At 43.2% G+C, this 16,168-nt stretch overlaps 2 protein-coding genes and 1 long non-coding RNA gene across 4 annotated transcripts; 1 reads left to right on the top strand and 2 right to left on the bottom strand.

The window, feature by feature from the left end:
- Positions 1-3,187: 3,187 nt before the first annotated feature.
- On the top strand, positions 3,188-6,039 carry slc32a1 (solute carrier family 32 member 1). Its single transcript, XM_070903379.1, has 2 exons — positions 3,188-3,574; positions 4,852-6,039. Exons 1-2 carry the CDS (start codon positions 3,188-3,190, stop codon positions 6,037-6,039), a joined length of 1,575 nt encoding a protein of 524 aa, XP_070759480.1.
- A 3,290-nt stretch (positions 6,040-9,329) lies between these two features.
- aurka (aurora kinase A) lies at positions 9,330-12,805 on the bottom strand. 2 transcript variants are annotated; one of them, XM_070902834.1, is made up of 8 exons: positions 12,746-12,805; positions 12,038-12,374; positions 11,884-11,926; positions 11,544-11,735; positions 10,729-10,867; positions 10,419-10,567; positions 10,025-10,199; positions 9,330-9,696 (listed from the first exon to the last, which is right to left on the bottom strand). In XM_070902834.1, the coding sequence occupies exons 1-8, from the start codon at positions 12,803-12,805 to the stop codon at positions 9,514-9,516; spliced, it is 1,278 nt and encodes a 425-aa protein (XP_070758935.1). In that variant the 3' UTR covers positions 9,330-9,513. The 2 variants fall into 2 exon arrangements, with proteins under 2 accessions (XP_070758935.1, XP_070758936.1); XM_070902835.1 differs by having other exon boundaries at positions 11,544-11,731; positions 11,880-11,926.
- Positions 12,806-14,440: 1,635 nt separating this feature from the next.
- On the bottom strand, positions 14,441-15,646 carry LOC139283459 (uncharacterized). The gene is made up of 2 exons (XR_011597316.1): positions 15,510-15,646; positions 14,441-14,943 (listed from the first exon to the last, which is right to left on the bottom strand). It is a non-coding gene; the product is annotated as an uncharacterized lncRNA (long non-coding RNA).
- Between the last annotated feature and the right edge of the window lie 522 nt (positions 15,647-16,168).

Raw genomic sequence — 16,168 nt, forward strand, 5'->3', positions numbered from 1 at the left:
GATAAAGAGCTTTGATTGGTCATATCTGCACCGACAGAGACGAGGATCCTCCTGGGACGTGGCACCCTGACCCTCTGATGACTCTCCAGGATGGGTGATAAACTGGGAAAATCACTTCCCTCCTCTTTGCAGATGGATAACCATGCAGCTCCCGCAAATCAGAGGCGCCGTGCATGGACGCGTAGATGTGATCAAACGTGCAAAAGTATTTACGAGGCCCGGGAGGAATCGGAAAGTATCGCTTATTGTCACCTTTGTGTGTGTCTGAAACCTCCGAACCGGCTGATTACGTCAGTATGAGGCACTTAATAATATGGGGCAAAACTTGCATCTTACTCGGTGTGACGGAGGCCTCAAACCAGGATTTTGAGCGTTGTCCTCGTGCACAAGCCCGTGTGCGCGTGCGTGTGTGGGATTCTTCATATGATCATAATAAGCTTAAATCTTACTGTAAACCCAGTCTGGATCCCTTCACACTCATGACAAACTAAATATATTTCGGTTATTATTATGATGATTATTATTAGCGCTATTATCGTGTGTACGGCAGGTCGTGAGAAGGTCTGCTGGCTGGTGGTGTCACGGCTGCTCTTTTCATGGAGCTGCACACTCCATCAGACAGCTCAGAGCGCAGATCAGAGGAGGCTGCAGCCCGCTGATAACAGCCTCTGTCATTAACTCTTTCATTCAGGGCTCAGCGAAAGCAGCCATTTTCGTTCCCACAACGGAAAAATGAAAAGAAAACACACACACACACACACACACACACACACACACACACACAAGACGCACGCAGCAGGAGCACGTTAGCGATTTATTTGCCTCTTGTTTTATGATTCAGAGCCTGTCGCAGGCCTGATGCAGCTCGGCCTGGACTCCCCGTCTGAGCCTGCCGGGGAAATCATCGCATCGTGACGCGGCTTTGGTTTCATCCTGCAATTTAGCTCATGATCATTCAATTCTGTGATAAACTAACAATAAAGGAAAAATATTCTTTTGTCGCATTTTGTCGGCATTGAAGGGTGAATTACTAATTTCCAGCTCGCGCCAAACGAGTTAATTATTATACTTTTGAAGAGTTGTGGAAATATAAAATCATATTTGACATTAACAGGCGCATCCGTGGTGTTTTCTCCTCCTTTAAGTCTGTGACACACACTCACATTAGGCCTCTCACGCTGATTGAAGTGACACCCTGAGCAGAAATAATAGCAGACTATTGTTGCCGTTTGTCTCGTGACGATCACCAGTCGGAGATGTCACTTTACTCTTCTGTTATTCCGCTGCATCGCTGCTCTGATCAGGTTACATCCTATTCAGGAAACCAGATCCAGAGCTTTTAATAGGTCATATTATCATTATTATTATTATTTCCTCCAGTTCAGAGCAGAGAGCCTGCATGCATACAGCAGCAGATCGTGTGACAGTGTACTGTGTGTTAGTGTAAGGGCCGCGGCTTTGTATCATGGTGATGAACTCTGATACTGCAGCCTGAGGAAACACTGAACATGCTGGACACAAAGTACAAGTGACAAGGCAATGTCAACAAAGTGTTTACAGCACTTTGGGCCTCCGTTACTAAATCACTCGGGCTACATTCATCGAAAACTTCAATCACTGCAATTAAAGCTTTTATGACTCTTTAGAAATTTTCAGCAAGGCGAATAAAAGACTGTGAAATTAAAAGTATAACCGCAGTGTTACATGACTTTGAGATGATTCTTCAGCCAGGCTCCATTTTTAAAAGTGGTTCATTTTTGTATGAAACAGGAAAAAATACTTACTGTATTTTTAGGGTATGATTGGAAAAAAGAGGAAGTACGCTCGACTTCCAAAGAATAAAAAGAAACGCATCACGCGTTCTCACTCCAGACCAAATCAGGATTCTCTGTCAACTTTTCTTTTCAAACTCGCTTTCCTTGATTTTTAAGGCAAACAAAGCTCGTAGCTTGTACAGTTTTCTCAACGGAATCGCCGCCATGGCTCAGACTGTCTCATCATCTTCACAGACACAATCAAAGTCACTGAATGAGTGAATGAATGAGTGAATGAATGAATGAATGAATGAATGAATGAGCGTCCTGAATGAAGACTTCACTGAAAATAGAGCCGGTGGAATAGATGTAGATCAAACTTTACGCTTTAATTTATATATTTTTTAAAAAAACAATTAGTTACAACTTTCAAAGGGTATAATAAAATACGTGCGGTCTCAAGTTGTATATCTTACCATCATTTAGCAAAAACAAAATGCACGAAAATATATTTTTCCTCATCAACAAACGCAACACGTTTTTTAAACCCGGTCCATGTAATCCCAGAGACAATTTGGGTTACTATTTTCATGCTCCACGTCCTCTTCTCCTTAAAAAAGAAATGAGGGTACTTTTAAAATAACAAACCCTAATTTTTTATGTATATAATTTGGTCCAAAGAGTTTGGGTTTTCGTCAAATTCTAGCCTGCTTTTATACGCGTAAAGTTATGCAAGATTTGAGGCCCCCGGAATGTCATTGGATGTTAGGATGAGGTATTATAGATTATGGGTTGGGGAAGGGATGGTGGGGGTACTACAAGCACCTCCCCTAGAAATGCAGCAAATCTCTCCCGTTTTCTCCTGGTGGGGCATTGGGAGGGCTGGAGACGTGCTTTGCATTGGCAGGCTGATGAGGACACGTGTCTCCTCCCTGCCTCCCCCCCGGGCTCCACGGTACCGCATTGGCATCAGTAAAGGCACCTGAAAACCGACAACCAACTCCTGGAAACGCCGCCTGCCACCTTATAACCCAAAAGAAAACGATATTATAGGCCCTACAGGAACCTGTGGCTCGCCTTTTGTCGTGCGTAAAGCTTTTGCGCACACCGCCAAACTGCCTCAGAGACTGAATAGGTGCGCTACTCGTCGAGCATCAGAGCGCAGTGCCAAGATGCAGAAACGGAGCTGCGACGTCTGAAGGTGACATGAACCTGGGGATAATCAAGAGCAGCAGGAGTACACTGAACAAGAAGTGGAGATAGCAACTGAAAACCGTCGGTGTCTTGAAACAAAACTTGCGCTTCTCCTCGTGGCTTTATCTCATGCAGAGAGTCAAGAGCTGCCATCCAAAGTAGCCCCACGTTTGTACTGACTGGAGGAGAAAAACACTAATTAAGCTGCAGACAGTTGAGATTCAGGAGAGGAACGAAAAATGGCGACGTTAATCAGAAGCAAGCTTTCTAATAAACTCTCAAATGCAGCCACCGCCGTCTCCAACAAATCCCAGGCGAAGGTGAGCGGGATGTTCGCCAAGATGGGGTTCCAGGCCGCCACCGACGAGGAGGCTCTGGGTTTCGCCGCCTGCGATGACCTGGACTACGACCACCGGCAAGGCATGCAGATGGACATTTTGACATCCGATGAAGTGGGAGGAGAGGGGAGCGGAGACGGGCTGGCGGGGGACAGCCACTACCAGAGGGACGGCACCGGTCCACCGCACTCAGCCTCAAAAGACGGAGGTCCGACGAACGAGTTGACTGAAGTGAGACCAAAAATCACCGCTTGGGAGGCGGGCTGGAACGTCACGAATGCAATCCAGGTAAAGACGCACTTCACGGATTATGAACGGGCGGCTCCGGTGCTCGGTTGTAATTGGCTGAGTCGCCTCCGGAGCAGCAGTGAAATTTGAGATAAACTCACACCTGCGACCGCATAAAAAAGGTTGTTCAAAATATTCTCCAAACAAAAACATCACCAGGCTCGGTCCCTCTGAAGCAACTTCGTCAAGTCGCTGTTTTTAATAATGCTGTAAAATGATTCACTCTAAATTACTTTTGGCTTAAACGTAGAAGATTTCTTGAACACCCAACACATTTTTCATTCTAATATACTTTTATTGAAACAATGCAGAGGTTTCAGAGCAGCTCAGGCGTTACGATGCGCTGAAAAAAAGGGAGGTAGTTGATACCCTGTACCCCCCCCCCCCTCCCCTCACACACATTCTTTGTCTGTATAGTGATGTCCAGTGTCACCGATGCACGACCCTGATAACTGCTCACCTAATCCACCTCCGCATGGCAACGAATACACACCATCATTTTGTGGACTTTCAGCATAGAGAGTGTTAAACGCCTAATGTTTCAATCATTTTGGGGCTATTTAAAAAGGCACTGTAATTAATTACAGCTATAACACAAATGTTATGTAGCCTACGGAAATGGGCTAAGATGTCTGGACAGAGGCCTATTTTTACGCATCATATAAAGTGTAATGAGTCACATATATTCCAACATTGTCTTTGAATTTCCAGACAGAAATAAGTAGCAGAAAAGATATATTTCTATTCTACACTGAATATACAATTACGCACAAAGAGCCATGTGCGCGCGCAGCTATTTTGTCCAAAACGCGGTGATTATTACGTGAGCAGAGAGCGACCATCGGTTAAAGCGCGAGGAGGTACTCGAGAGTGGAGTCTGTGTGTGTAGTGCTATGCGACAAAAAAAAAAATCCCTAGACGCAATCCTTTTCATGCCTTATCACGACCGTGGTCACCGTGACGTCAGAGTGTGTCTCCTCCAGCTCGTGGTGACGTCAGAGGCGGGCGGATGAGCTCAAAGCGAAGTGGAAAACCCACAACATGAAAAAAAGAAAAGAAAGAAAAAAGGGAGTCATTGAAGAGTCAGGCCGACCAAAGCCGAAGAACCACGTTCAAATATGATTTGGTTCATTCAAATAAAAAAGTGATATGTTCAGAAAAGCATTATGATTAATACTTAATGACCAAACTAACAATTGAACCCTTTCACTGTGTGTGTGTGTGTGTGTGTGTGTGTGTGTGTGTGTGTGTTTCCCCCCTTCTTTTTATGTTTACAGGGGATGTTCGTTCTGGGGTTGCCCTACGCCATCCTGCACGGAGGATACCTCGGACTCTTTCTCATTATTTTCGCCGCCGTGGTGTGCTGTTACACGGGGAAAATCCTCATTTCCTGCCTGTACGAGGAGGACGAAGACGGGCAGCTCGTCCGTGTGAGGGACTCCTATGTGGACATTGCCAACGCCTGCTGCGCGCCCAGGTTCCCGTCTTTAGGAGGCCATATCGTGAATGTAGCCCAAATCATAGAGCTAGTGATGACTTGCATCCTGTACGTGGTGGTCAGCGGTAATCTCATGTACAACAGCTTCCCCAACATGCCAATTTCCCAGAAGTCCTGGGCCATCATCGCCACCGCCGCCCTCCTCCCCTGCGCCTTCCTCAAGAACCTGAAAGCCGTCTCCAAGTTCAGCTTGCTGTGCACAATGGCCCACTTTGTCATCAACGTCCTGGTGATAGCCTACTGCCTCTCCAGGGCGAGGGACTGGGCCTGGGACAAGGTCAAGTTTTACATCGATGTCAAGAAGTTCCCCATCTCCATTGGGATTATCGTGTTCAGCTACACCTCGCAGATCTTCCTGCCGTCTCTGGAGGGGAACATGAACAAACCGAGCGAGTTCCACTGCATGATGAACTGGACTCACATCGCTGCCTGCATCCTCAAGGGCCTGTTCGCACTAGTGGCCTACTTGACCTGGGCTGACGAAACCAAGGAGGTCATCACAGACAACCTGCCCCCAACCATCCGAGCTGTCGTCAACCTCTTCCTCGTGGCCAAAGCTTTGCTGTCGTACCCGCTGCCGTTTTTCGCTGCCGTCGAGGTTTTGGAGAAATCCTTTTTCCAGGACGGGGGACGTGCGTACTTTCCGGATTGCTATGGAGGCGACGGACGCCTAAAATCCTGGGGACTCTCTCTCCGATGTATCCTTGTTGTGTTCACCTTGCTCATGGCGATCTATGTGCCACATTTCGCCCTCCTCATGGGTCTCACCGGCAGCCTGACAGGTGCAGGCCTGTGCTTTCTGCTTCCCAGTCTCTTCCACCTCAAGCTTTTATGGAGAAAGCTGCTATGGCACCAGGTTTTCTTTGACGTCGCCATCTTTGTAATAGGAGGTATATGCAGCATATCTGGTTTTATCCACTCCATGGAGGGGCTCATAGAGGCTTTCAAATATAACATAGAAGAGTAGATGCAAGTCATTGCTGGAACTAGGTGTTAACTGCAAACCCCCATTTAGTGAAAAAAACACACGACTACCCGGCAAGCGCAGCCCCTCTGCTTAATTCATGCGTAAAGAGCGCGCACAGAACACACACGCAGACATTTCCGCACTCATACAGTCTTGCATCAGTTCAGAAAAACATGCGCACGCACGCACGCACACACACACACACACACACACACACACACACACACACACACACACACACACAGAAATAGAGCCGGTGGCAGTGAGGGAATCCAATGCATCCACAACACACTATATGGACAATACATGTTGTATAAATATGCGAACAAACGTACATATACATATTTTCCAGTGGAGTGACCGTTTACAATATTGACCTTAAACTAAAATCGCAAAAAGGGCAGTTTGTCTTTTCGTCGCTCTTGTGGTGCTTCCCCACATGAGACTTCACTTCATGTAACGCTCGAATTCGTGATGGACGGATATAATGTGGTTTAATGATGATTAAGATAAGTCTTCTTTAGGTAATTTGCAATATGATTATGGGCAGTGAATGTGGTGTTAAATCCAGAAAAAAGCCTGTGGACACACAAGACGGAAAAATAACACAATGGCAATAACCAGCAAAAACACATGAATGCATACAGAAATATGTTAAAGAATAGCGAAGTTTCGTTAGAAATGAGGAAATTGGACCTTCCCCGAGTAGTTTAAAATACTGGAAATGCAAAATATCAAAGTACACAGCAGCTATACAAACTATGCATTGAATGTATGATATTTCAGACACACAAAACATAATGAAACTGGGAAGTGGAAATAATAATAAATAAAAAAATCCTACAAATTTCGATTCTTCTGCGTGAAAGTGTTAATGCTTTGATATTTTATTTTCCAATATTTGACATTTATTTTATTGAGCTATTAAATCGGCAAAAACAAAATTCACCTGAAACGTCAAGACCAGCTAGATGGGGACCCCAAATTGAAATCCTGGTCTCTCAATTTACCATAATGCTTTTCATTACATTTGAAAATACATGGGCTGTTCTGAAATTAATTTGAAAGACTCCCGTCTCGGTAATTCGGTGTCTGAAAATTAAAAAATTAAAAAAATATGAAGAGATCAAAGAGGAAAATGTGCATACAGACATTTTTCATTCTGTGCAATCCAATGGGTCCTGTGGAAATGTTATAAAACCGTATGTGTAGTGTGTTATTGTGGTTTCAAAAAGATGGAATGTATATCTCAAAGTCGTTATCATATATCGTGAAATTAATATTAAAGAATAAAGAAATAAGTGAAATTATATTGTAAAAATGTGTGTGGTTTTATGTAAAACGAAAAACGGTCAGAACGTGTATTTTTTTTTCTCTATAATAAAAGACAGAAAATGATGGAGAAAATAGTCGCATTGATATTTATTTATTTTTTTAAATCGAGATTGAGGTTAACAGAGGCTGCAAAGGCCTACCGGCTTACAGGGAGAGAGTCATACAATGTGTGTGTTTGTGAGGGTGGGTGGGGACAGGCCTCCTGTCGACTCTAAATCCTTTTACAAACCCTACCGGGTCTGTTTTTCTAGAGTTCTATATCGTGGAGTTTGGTCTAAAGAGAAATTAAAAGCACGCATGTTTTCCATCGAGCCTTGCTTTGCCTCGTGCTCAGCTGAAGAGCGTTTGGACAGAATTTCTGCTGCAGGCACGTGTGCATCCAGCATCAGGCCTTACGGTCGACCTGTTCATCCACTGTGTTGACTTGCTGCGCAGGCAACATCTGGGCAAACCGTTCATTCTCCAGCTGTTGAGGCGTCAAGGTATCTAGTGCATACGAATGCACAGATTTTCCTTATAGCATGGAGTCCACCTAAACTGTAAGCAGCTTAAAGGGACAGTCCACATGCAACCAAACTGCAGGGATATGGGGGGGGGGCGAGAACAAGCAAAGAGCTGCACGTGGATCAACATCTTCGATAATCTGATTATTTTATTATCGTAGTACAAGATCCAAATTAAAGCTGAGCCAATCTGAAATAATACTGCCATTATCCTGAGGGCACGCATCACTCCGTGCGTGCCAACAGTTTATAGACACAACCGAATAAACTTAAAACATATTAAGAAAACCGCTTTACAATAACATTATGAACCAAATGAAGGAATTCTAACAATAGCTAACAAGTAATAAGACGAATTTCCTCCTATAATCACGTCCCACAGTTCTACAAAACATTAGCCTGCCTGGGGAGCCCCCTAGCGGACAGGAGAGCGATAGAGACACACAGGAACATTGCGGCACTGAGCACCTCGTCAATCAGTCATTTTAAACAGGTTTATTAACATTTAATTACGTTAGAATTGTTTATGATTAAATACCCTGTGACCTTTTCGTGCCTCCAAGGCGCCAGATTGACGCATTGCGTAATATTCTTGTAACACAGATTGCGATACTGAAGTGTCTTTATGACAGAACATTGTGGTTTAACAACATAGCCGACTTCTTCTCTCTTCATGACGACCACGTTTTAGAGCAGTTTTTTTAAAGCAGGGTTACCAAATTATCTGGATAACTTCGCCGAGAGAATCAGTCTACAGATCAACATTTTAGGAAGTTCCCGGTTTTACCCAGCGAAGTTACTCATTTAAAAAGGCCCGTGGCTTTAGTTTAAACTTAATTTTAAGAAGAGATACATTTCAGTTTACACACTGATCTGTGACGCAGCCCTCTGGATATGAGTCCTTTTAATTTTTCAAATGCCAAAAAACATGATATACAAGCCTTTCAGCTCCAACAGAGCTACTAAAAACACTAACTTCTTTACATTTTAACACTTTATTGTAGCAGAAATTCACTGTGCTGAAGGTTTGTTAACAATGTAATTAACACCAACTAAAAACCTGTAACATGCTCCCGAGTCAACTTTAGTGGTGTGCTGGCGCCCTCTGCTGGCTGCGGGCCACTGGAGGAGCTTGATAAATCAGTATTTGCGGGTTGATGGAAGCATCTCATTCATTGGACATTAGTGCAAAATCTTGTTTGCCAAGTTGAGACAATTAACTGAGAGCTTGAAATGCACAGAAGACAAAAATAAAATATTTTACTAACAGACATATACTGCGCTTAACATATTCCATGAAAGATAATTTATTATTTCAAGTAATGGAATTTTAGAAAAGCTCAATAAAATTTTTCATAATTACACAAAATGGTGAAATATTTACAGGCAATAGGATGCCACTGGTAAGACAAGGAAACTCAGAAGGATAAGATGAAAGAAAAAGTGGCTCAAGATGCCTGCAGATAAAAAACATCCACATGAAGTGATTTTGTGGTCAACATAGCAGTACAAGCAGATTCTGACAATCAGCTGTACACCAGTGTTCATGTGTCACAACTTTATACAGCCGGTATTGTGCACTGCCCCGCCCTCACACGTCATGTACAGCCCTCGAATGTTGGGACAAAAAAAAGGCTCACTGGCTGGGCTCCTCGTTGTTCAGGGTCGTGGGCTTCTTGCTGGAGGTCTCGACCACCCAGGGGTGAGACAGGACTCCCTGAATGGGTAGTCTGTGCATGGGGTTGTGCTTCAGCAGGCTGGCAACCAAATCTTTGGCTCCAGCACCGATATTGGCCTGTGCAGGGTAAGTGTACTCAACCTGGATGACAAAGACAGAAAACTGGTGAGATTAAACATTAAACAGCAATTACGAGACAAACTGTGGTGCCGGCCTGCAAACTCAAGTGGGATGAATATGTCCAGTGTCCTGCAGCAAAGTGCAGGTGCTACTTCTGTTCAGACTGTAAGGCACAATTTAAAACATTTTATTTACAGGTTGTCATTTATTTTTAGATAGCTTTTGCATTAAAAAGGGACAATAAAAAAAAGATACTTTTAAAAAAATATTTTAAATTGCATGACAGATTTGATGCTGCAATAAAAACTACGCAGCTCCACAATATGCGCCAGTTGTTGGACTGTCTTACCCTTGATATCTTGCGGTAGGTCTCCTCATGAGTTTTTGTTTCAAAGGGAGGTTTTCCAACCAGGAACTCGTAACAAAGAACACCCAGACTCCACAGGTCCACCTTTTCATCATGGGTTTTTCCCTCAATCATCTCTGGAGGCAAGTAGTCCAGTGTTCCACACAGCGTGGATCTCCTGAACAAGCAAAGAGAAAAGGGAAAGTTAGTCTGTCAGCTCCAAGTGATGTAGAGGGGCTAAAAGGAATCCCTGACTTGTGAAGCCAAACAAGTGAATTTCAAATGCAACCCAAAACATAAATCCTCTGCAAACATTACAATACCATAGTTTTAGTAAAAAGCTCTACAGATCAAATAACAAAAAAGGTGCCATTTGAAGAAAAACACCTGTGCATACCTGGAGGAGGGTGTGTGAACAGACCAGCCGAAATCGGCAATCTTCAGCTCCCCGTTGGCCCCCAGTAACAGGTTCTCCGGTTTAATGTCCCTGTGGATCACCTTCTTGGAGTGGCAATAGTTTAGGGCATCTGCCAGCTCCATGATGTACTAGTGTGGCACATAGGTTTAGAAACGTTACATAAAATCAAGAAGGGCACCGAACATCAACATGTTTGTGGAATTAGTATGCACTCACAATAATTACTTCCACTGTCAATTGGACAGCAAAGTATACATTTTACAAAAAGTTCTTAAATTGGCAGACTTACTGTGGCACTTCTTTCCTCAGTAAAACTTCCACAGCGCTGCAGCTCACTGTACAGTTCACCTCTGGGTGCAAACTCAAGGATGAGATACACACGAGAGGAGTCATGGAAGTAACCGTAGAGGCGCAGGATGTTGGGGTGCCTGTAGAACGCAGATGCCGAGAAGTATTCTCAGAAATGTTGTTTAAGTATCCGACAGATATTTCAAAAGAGCCAAGACTGGCAGAACTTAATGAACATTTGCATTAGCGGACGCTTTATACAGGAGGTCCATGGTCTGAGTTCACGCTGAGGATTTTAATACTCGTGCAAAATGCAATCTATCAATTTTCAGATTTTTCATTCTGCTTGTCAAGGAATTACCCACTTGCGATACAAGAACTTTTAACCAGCTACCTAGAAATTTAAACTGGTTTTCCTGACCTTGCTGCTACACAGCATTTGGCACACCAGCATTGCCAAATGGAGCGCAACTAGTGTTCACACTTGATAGTGAGAGGCTTTGCACATTTACACCTCTGTCTTACAGGAGGCTCATATATGATGAGTCTACCAACGCTGCATTAAACTGAGGGACCCAGTTCTTCCTTGTCACTGTTCAGAGAGACTTGAGTCTACTACTGTAATACATACACATCAAACACAACATATTTACATAATTATCCAAAAAAGATTTCAGTTTAGCCAGCTATCTTGATCACTCTTTTTTAAAAGAGATGAGTTACAAGGTGTTACTGTCCCGACTGCTATTTATATCGAAAGTTGTCTTCTAGTAAGTAGCAGTGGCTGCTGTGTATCGCATTTGAATGACACATTACCTGAGGTGAGACTGGATCTCCACTTCTCTCCTCAGCTGGTGCTCCACCCCGGCCTTCTCCAGCTGATTCTTGAAGAGCACCTTGAGGGCCAAGATGAACTTACTCTGTCGCTCCCTGGCCAGGTAGACGTTGCCAAATTTACCCTTTCCTAAGGGACGACCAATGTCAAAATTGTCCAGGGTCCACCGCTTGCTGTGTGAGCAGAAATTTGCATAGTTGTAGACAACAATGGCAACAAAATGTGGAAAACCAAAGATCATATAAAAAAAAAATATATACGTATACATATATATATATATATATATATATACACATAATGAATCACACTTATCATACATACTTTGATGCAGAGGAGTTTGCAGACTCATTCTTGGCAGCTTTGTCTAACAAAAAGGAGGGGGGAAAAAAAAAAAAATATATATATATATATATATATTTCAGATCTCTCTCTCTCTCTCAATTGATTAGTTTGTCCATTTTTGTAATATACTTACTCTGTGGTTTCTCTGGCTTTGCTAGTTCTGATGGTGGTTTGGCCGGCTCCGGGTTCACCTTCGGCACATTTGTCTTTGGCTGGATTTGCTGGGAACTACGTTTGGGCTGGGGTGCAGGATTTCCTTTCTGAATAGCAGGGTTCGAATTCTGATCAGCGGGGCGTGTGGACTTGACAGCAAGAGAGACATGAGATACGGGTTTCTGATGGCTCACAGGTCGCTGAATGCGCTGAGGTCCGTTTGACACACCTAGGACACGCTGATGCTGAGTAGGTGTAACTACAGCCATCTGTGACTGTTGCGACACAGGAATCCGCTTCGGCCCATCGCCGTTTGCCTGCAATGAAAAACACGAAACACTGAATAAACATTCACATTTGATCTTTCTGGTTTGGTCCCTCATCATTTCACTAGCTGGGTAAACATTCAACTGATTTCTACTTTGACATCTAATTATCCTATTTCTCCTATCCTATTGTTTTCACCTTGTGAGTCTGTGTCTGGTGTTTATACATCTGTGTGTCTTTGTCAACATGATATCGTCAAACATTTACAGTTGTGTAGTTGAGATCAAAATGAAGGCAGATTTCATAGATGGGTATTACATTACTACACGAGTACTTATGTAATAATGACTACCGAATACTCATGGGGCAGAACTTCAACATGTTAACTGGTGTGGCGGATGGTGTGAATATTGTGCATTACCTTCACTTCAGGCCTATGAAGTTTCATGTCCTTTGTCAGCTTGAGCCTGGCAGAGTCCATGTTCTGAGAAAAGGTAAAGTGGAGATGGTTTCTTTAATTTTTAATCAAACAAATCATGAATAGTTAATATAGGGATAGAGCTACCTCAAACAACGAACACAACGATGGAACGTATTGAGCAGTTAGCCACTCTACATTAATTATCTTTGGCTAATTTATCTGAATGTGAAAATGAAGCTCATCACCACAAAAGCAGTGTAACGTATCATTGATGGTCCCTTATACTTTTATAAACAGATATGAATGAAGAAACTGGACAGGAAATCTAAACATTAACGTTACACGCTGCCAGCCTTAAAATAAGATTCAACATTAGCAATCTCCGTGGCGTGGCTAGGTTACCGTGAGTAACGTTTATAGTTATGAAGACGTGAACGTTAGTTCAGAGCTAGCGTTAGCTTTTTGGTAACCATAGCGAACCAACACGTCATTAAGTAACATTATCTAACTATTATAGATAACGCAACTTACCTAAAGATGTTATTGCACTATGACCAAGAGGAACCACTGGCCGACAACTTCTCCAGAATTCAAGCTAACGTTAACGTTATCCTAGCTAACTAACAGCTACGTCGGCCAGTTGACGAAAGCTGATGTTTGTGGCTAGCTACATAAATATCCACTTATACGTTCCGGCTAGATGTATTTTCTGACAACGTTATCGTAGTATAACTCCTTTGAAAGTCCGTTCGACGTTGTGAAAAGGTAAATGCAGATTAATTAGGACCGATGCAAACTATACTCTACTACGAAGTCGTGCGTATTCAACCTCAAATGTGGCAGGCGAACACTGCTTGTTTAATTTCAAACGTCCCTCTGTTCAAAACCTTTAAATACACTGCAGGCTCCGATTGGCTGAGGGAATGCTGTGTGCTCTCTCACCATTGGCTGATAAGAGTTGAGGCGTGACGTCAGAGGGAGTCCTCCAAAACAGCAGAGGGCAGCAGCGTTGCTGACAGGGCTGAGCGCTCACAGATGAAATACGCACATCACAACTGAAATCAATGTATATGTATGTAAATATCTACGGTGGACTAGAACATCGAACAAGATTATTAAGTGGCAACAAATGATCCCTTTTTATTATTGCCTTGTCATTTTTTAATTAATTTAGTCTATGTTTTTAGATCAAACTTACTTCTCTCTGTATTGTGTAAATAACTATTTATGTCTGGCATGTGTTCAGTCAGTACAAAGTTGGTGTTTCGGCGCTAGATCACTCAGTTCATTAATCAACTTCACGATGCTAACTCGTATTATGGTTAAATCCACTTGGCGGCTCTATTTTGAGTGACTTCCAGCATTCAGTCCTCTCCATGTTTCCTAACGCTCAATATTGATACTACGAACTAACCAGAGGGAAAGATTCCTCAGTGACCAATCAGGAGTAAAAAGGACGATGTCAGGAGCGTTTAAAGTAACTAAACCACGACTTATCTTAAGTCAATCCAAGATGGCGCAAAATACCATTTAGTGCTGCTGTTACTTTAAATCAAGTATTTAGTTTCGTCGTGTTTGATGGAGGAATTATGGATATATGATGCTTTGTGGAGAAATCATGTTATTTCAGGATAATTGGTGATTCTATTTCTTCTCTTAGACCTGTGTCAACTTGAAAAAAATGTGACACCAGTATATATTAAAAGTGTTTATTATACCCAAGTACCGCACTCAAATATTACACAATACATCAAATCAGATATCCAATGCGGCACCGAAGCAGCCGCTTCTTTGCTGGGGGGTCTCTTCAGAGTTTGCGCCAGGCTGCATCCAAAGTAGTCATCCTCATCTTGATGGTGACTAGAAAGTGAGTTTAACACCTGTGCCTCAAATTCAGTGTGTCCTCTTTTGGGGCGCGGGCATCACGGCTTCTCCTCAGGCGTCACCGGGCGCATCGCAAGGCCGATGGCCGTGCTGCAGGAGGGCACGGCTCAGATGCTGAGAGACTGTCCATTTCGGAACGTGTGTTAGGCCTCATGTTGGAGCACGTCTGTCTCTCCTGGGTGTAGGGCTCGAGAAACTGAAGCAGTGGCATGAACTTCCATGTCCTTGTGGGCTGTGCTGTCAAACCACTCTCTTTCTCAGCGCTCTTTCTTGTACTTGTCTGACATTTCTCCACTTCTTCTTAGCAGCGTCCTCTACATGTGCAACAAAACATACAAGACAAATTGCCTAAATTTACATCCCCATGTTTCTAGCGTAGATAGACAACCTACAGGTTTTCTAAAAGTATTGAATAACAGGGACACGTGGTAAGTGAGTATGATGTGTGATGTGAACAGTAAGCACATACTGTTGGTAAATCTAATATGGAACACAGGGATTGTTCAGAATCAGAATCAGAAACTGTTTATTGCCACGTAACATACATTACAAGGAATTTGCCTGATGGTGCTACATTTTTTTTTTAACATATAACATATGATCTGACAGACAACAAGCATGTAAAAATATAAAGGTAAAAGAATAAGATTGTTGTTTTCTTATGCCATGCTGTTAGTATGCACACATTTTATAGCCCATATGGTTAACAGTTATTCGATAAATAACCAGGATGCGAGGTTTATCATTACCGTGTGGTTTAAACTGGTGCACTCTGCCTAATTTGGTGACTACACGTGAAACATAACGTTAACACTCCATTGTGTTTTGGTCGTTCATGCTGCTAGCATTTGCTAGCCATTCCAATTGTAACAATACTAACCAGAAATCCCAACTTGCAGAGCGACACAACGCCAAGCGAGTGCACAGCGATTCACGCCGTTGCCCTCCCTCTCGGCGGGGTCGTACATCTCTGGAAGGGTCATCACGACGCCGATCTCTTCCATCTTCACAGTTGCTCAGTAAACCGCGGAATGCTACAATGCTAAATGGTAAACAAAGTTCTTCTTCTCGTGGGCGTCTTCCGGTCTGATGGGCGGCTTACATGATTGGCCACCGCAGCGTGACGTCGGGTTGCGTTTCACAACCCACATTCAAAATGAATGGGAGGACCGGCGTTTTTCGCCGCGTCGCCGGTCTGAATGTCTCTCTACTCTCTGACCCCCCCCCCCCTCCCGGAGTGTTGCTGCCACTCTGTGGTCAGAAGCTATATTGCAACAGTTCATGCTCCTACAGAGGGATTATACCAATTTCTTTTGCAGCCATCTTCGATTTTACTTAGGTTGTAGTTATTTTGATCAAATTGATCAAACATTGAAAATGAGGAAAAACACGACGATCAACGTGTTTTGTGTGAAGCCTGTTTATTATAATCATCTGCTTCTTATGATTCAACATGACTGCATTGACTCAAGGGATCAGTGTCTTTTTGATTGCACTTCATAGTCATAGTTGTATGGTCTTGAATTGGGTCAAACTAAA

This window comes from Enoplosus armatus, chromosome 3 (assembly GCF_043641665.1).
Source record: "Enoplosus armatus isolate fEnoArm2 chromosome 3, fEnoArm2.hap1, whole genome shotgun sequence".
Lineage (NCBI taxonomy): Eukaryota > Metazoa > Chordata > Actinopteri > Centrarchiformes > Enoplosidae > Enoplosus > Enoplosus armatus.

Bases quoted from the DNA above. Each gene is read 5' to 3' on its own strand.
- slc32a1 (XM_070903379.1), top strand. From the start codon at position 3,188: ATGGCGACGTTAATCAGAAGCAAGCTTTCTAATAAACTCTCAAATGCA. The intron at 3,575-4,851 runs GTAAAGACGCAC...TTATGTTTACAG, and splicing joins ACGTCACGAATGCAATCCAG to GGGATGTTCGTTCTGGGGTT.
- aurka (XM_070902834.1), bottom strand. From the start codon at position 12,805: ATGGACTCTGCCAGGCTCAAGCTGACAAAGGACATGAAACTTCATAGG. The intron at 10,568-10,728 runs GTAAGTCTGCCA...GTGCCACACTAG, and splicing joins CTGAGGAAAGAAGTGCCACA to TACATCATGGAGCTGGCAGA. The intron at 10,200-10,418 runs GTATGCACAGGT...TTGCTTGTTCAG, and splicing joins GTTCACACACCCTCCTCCAG to GAGATCCACGCTGTGTGGAA.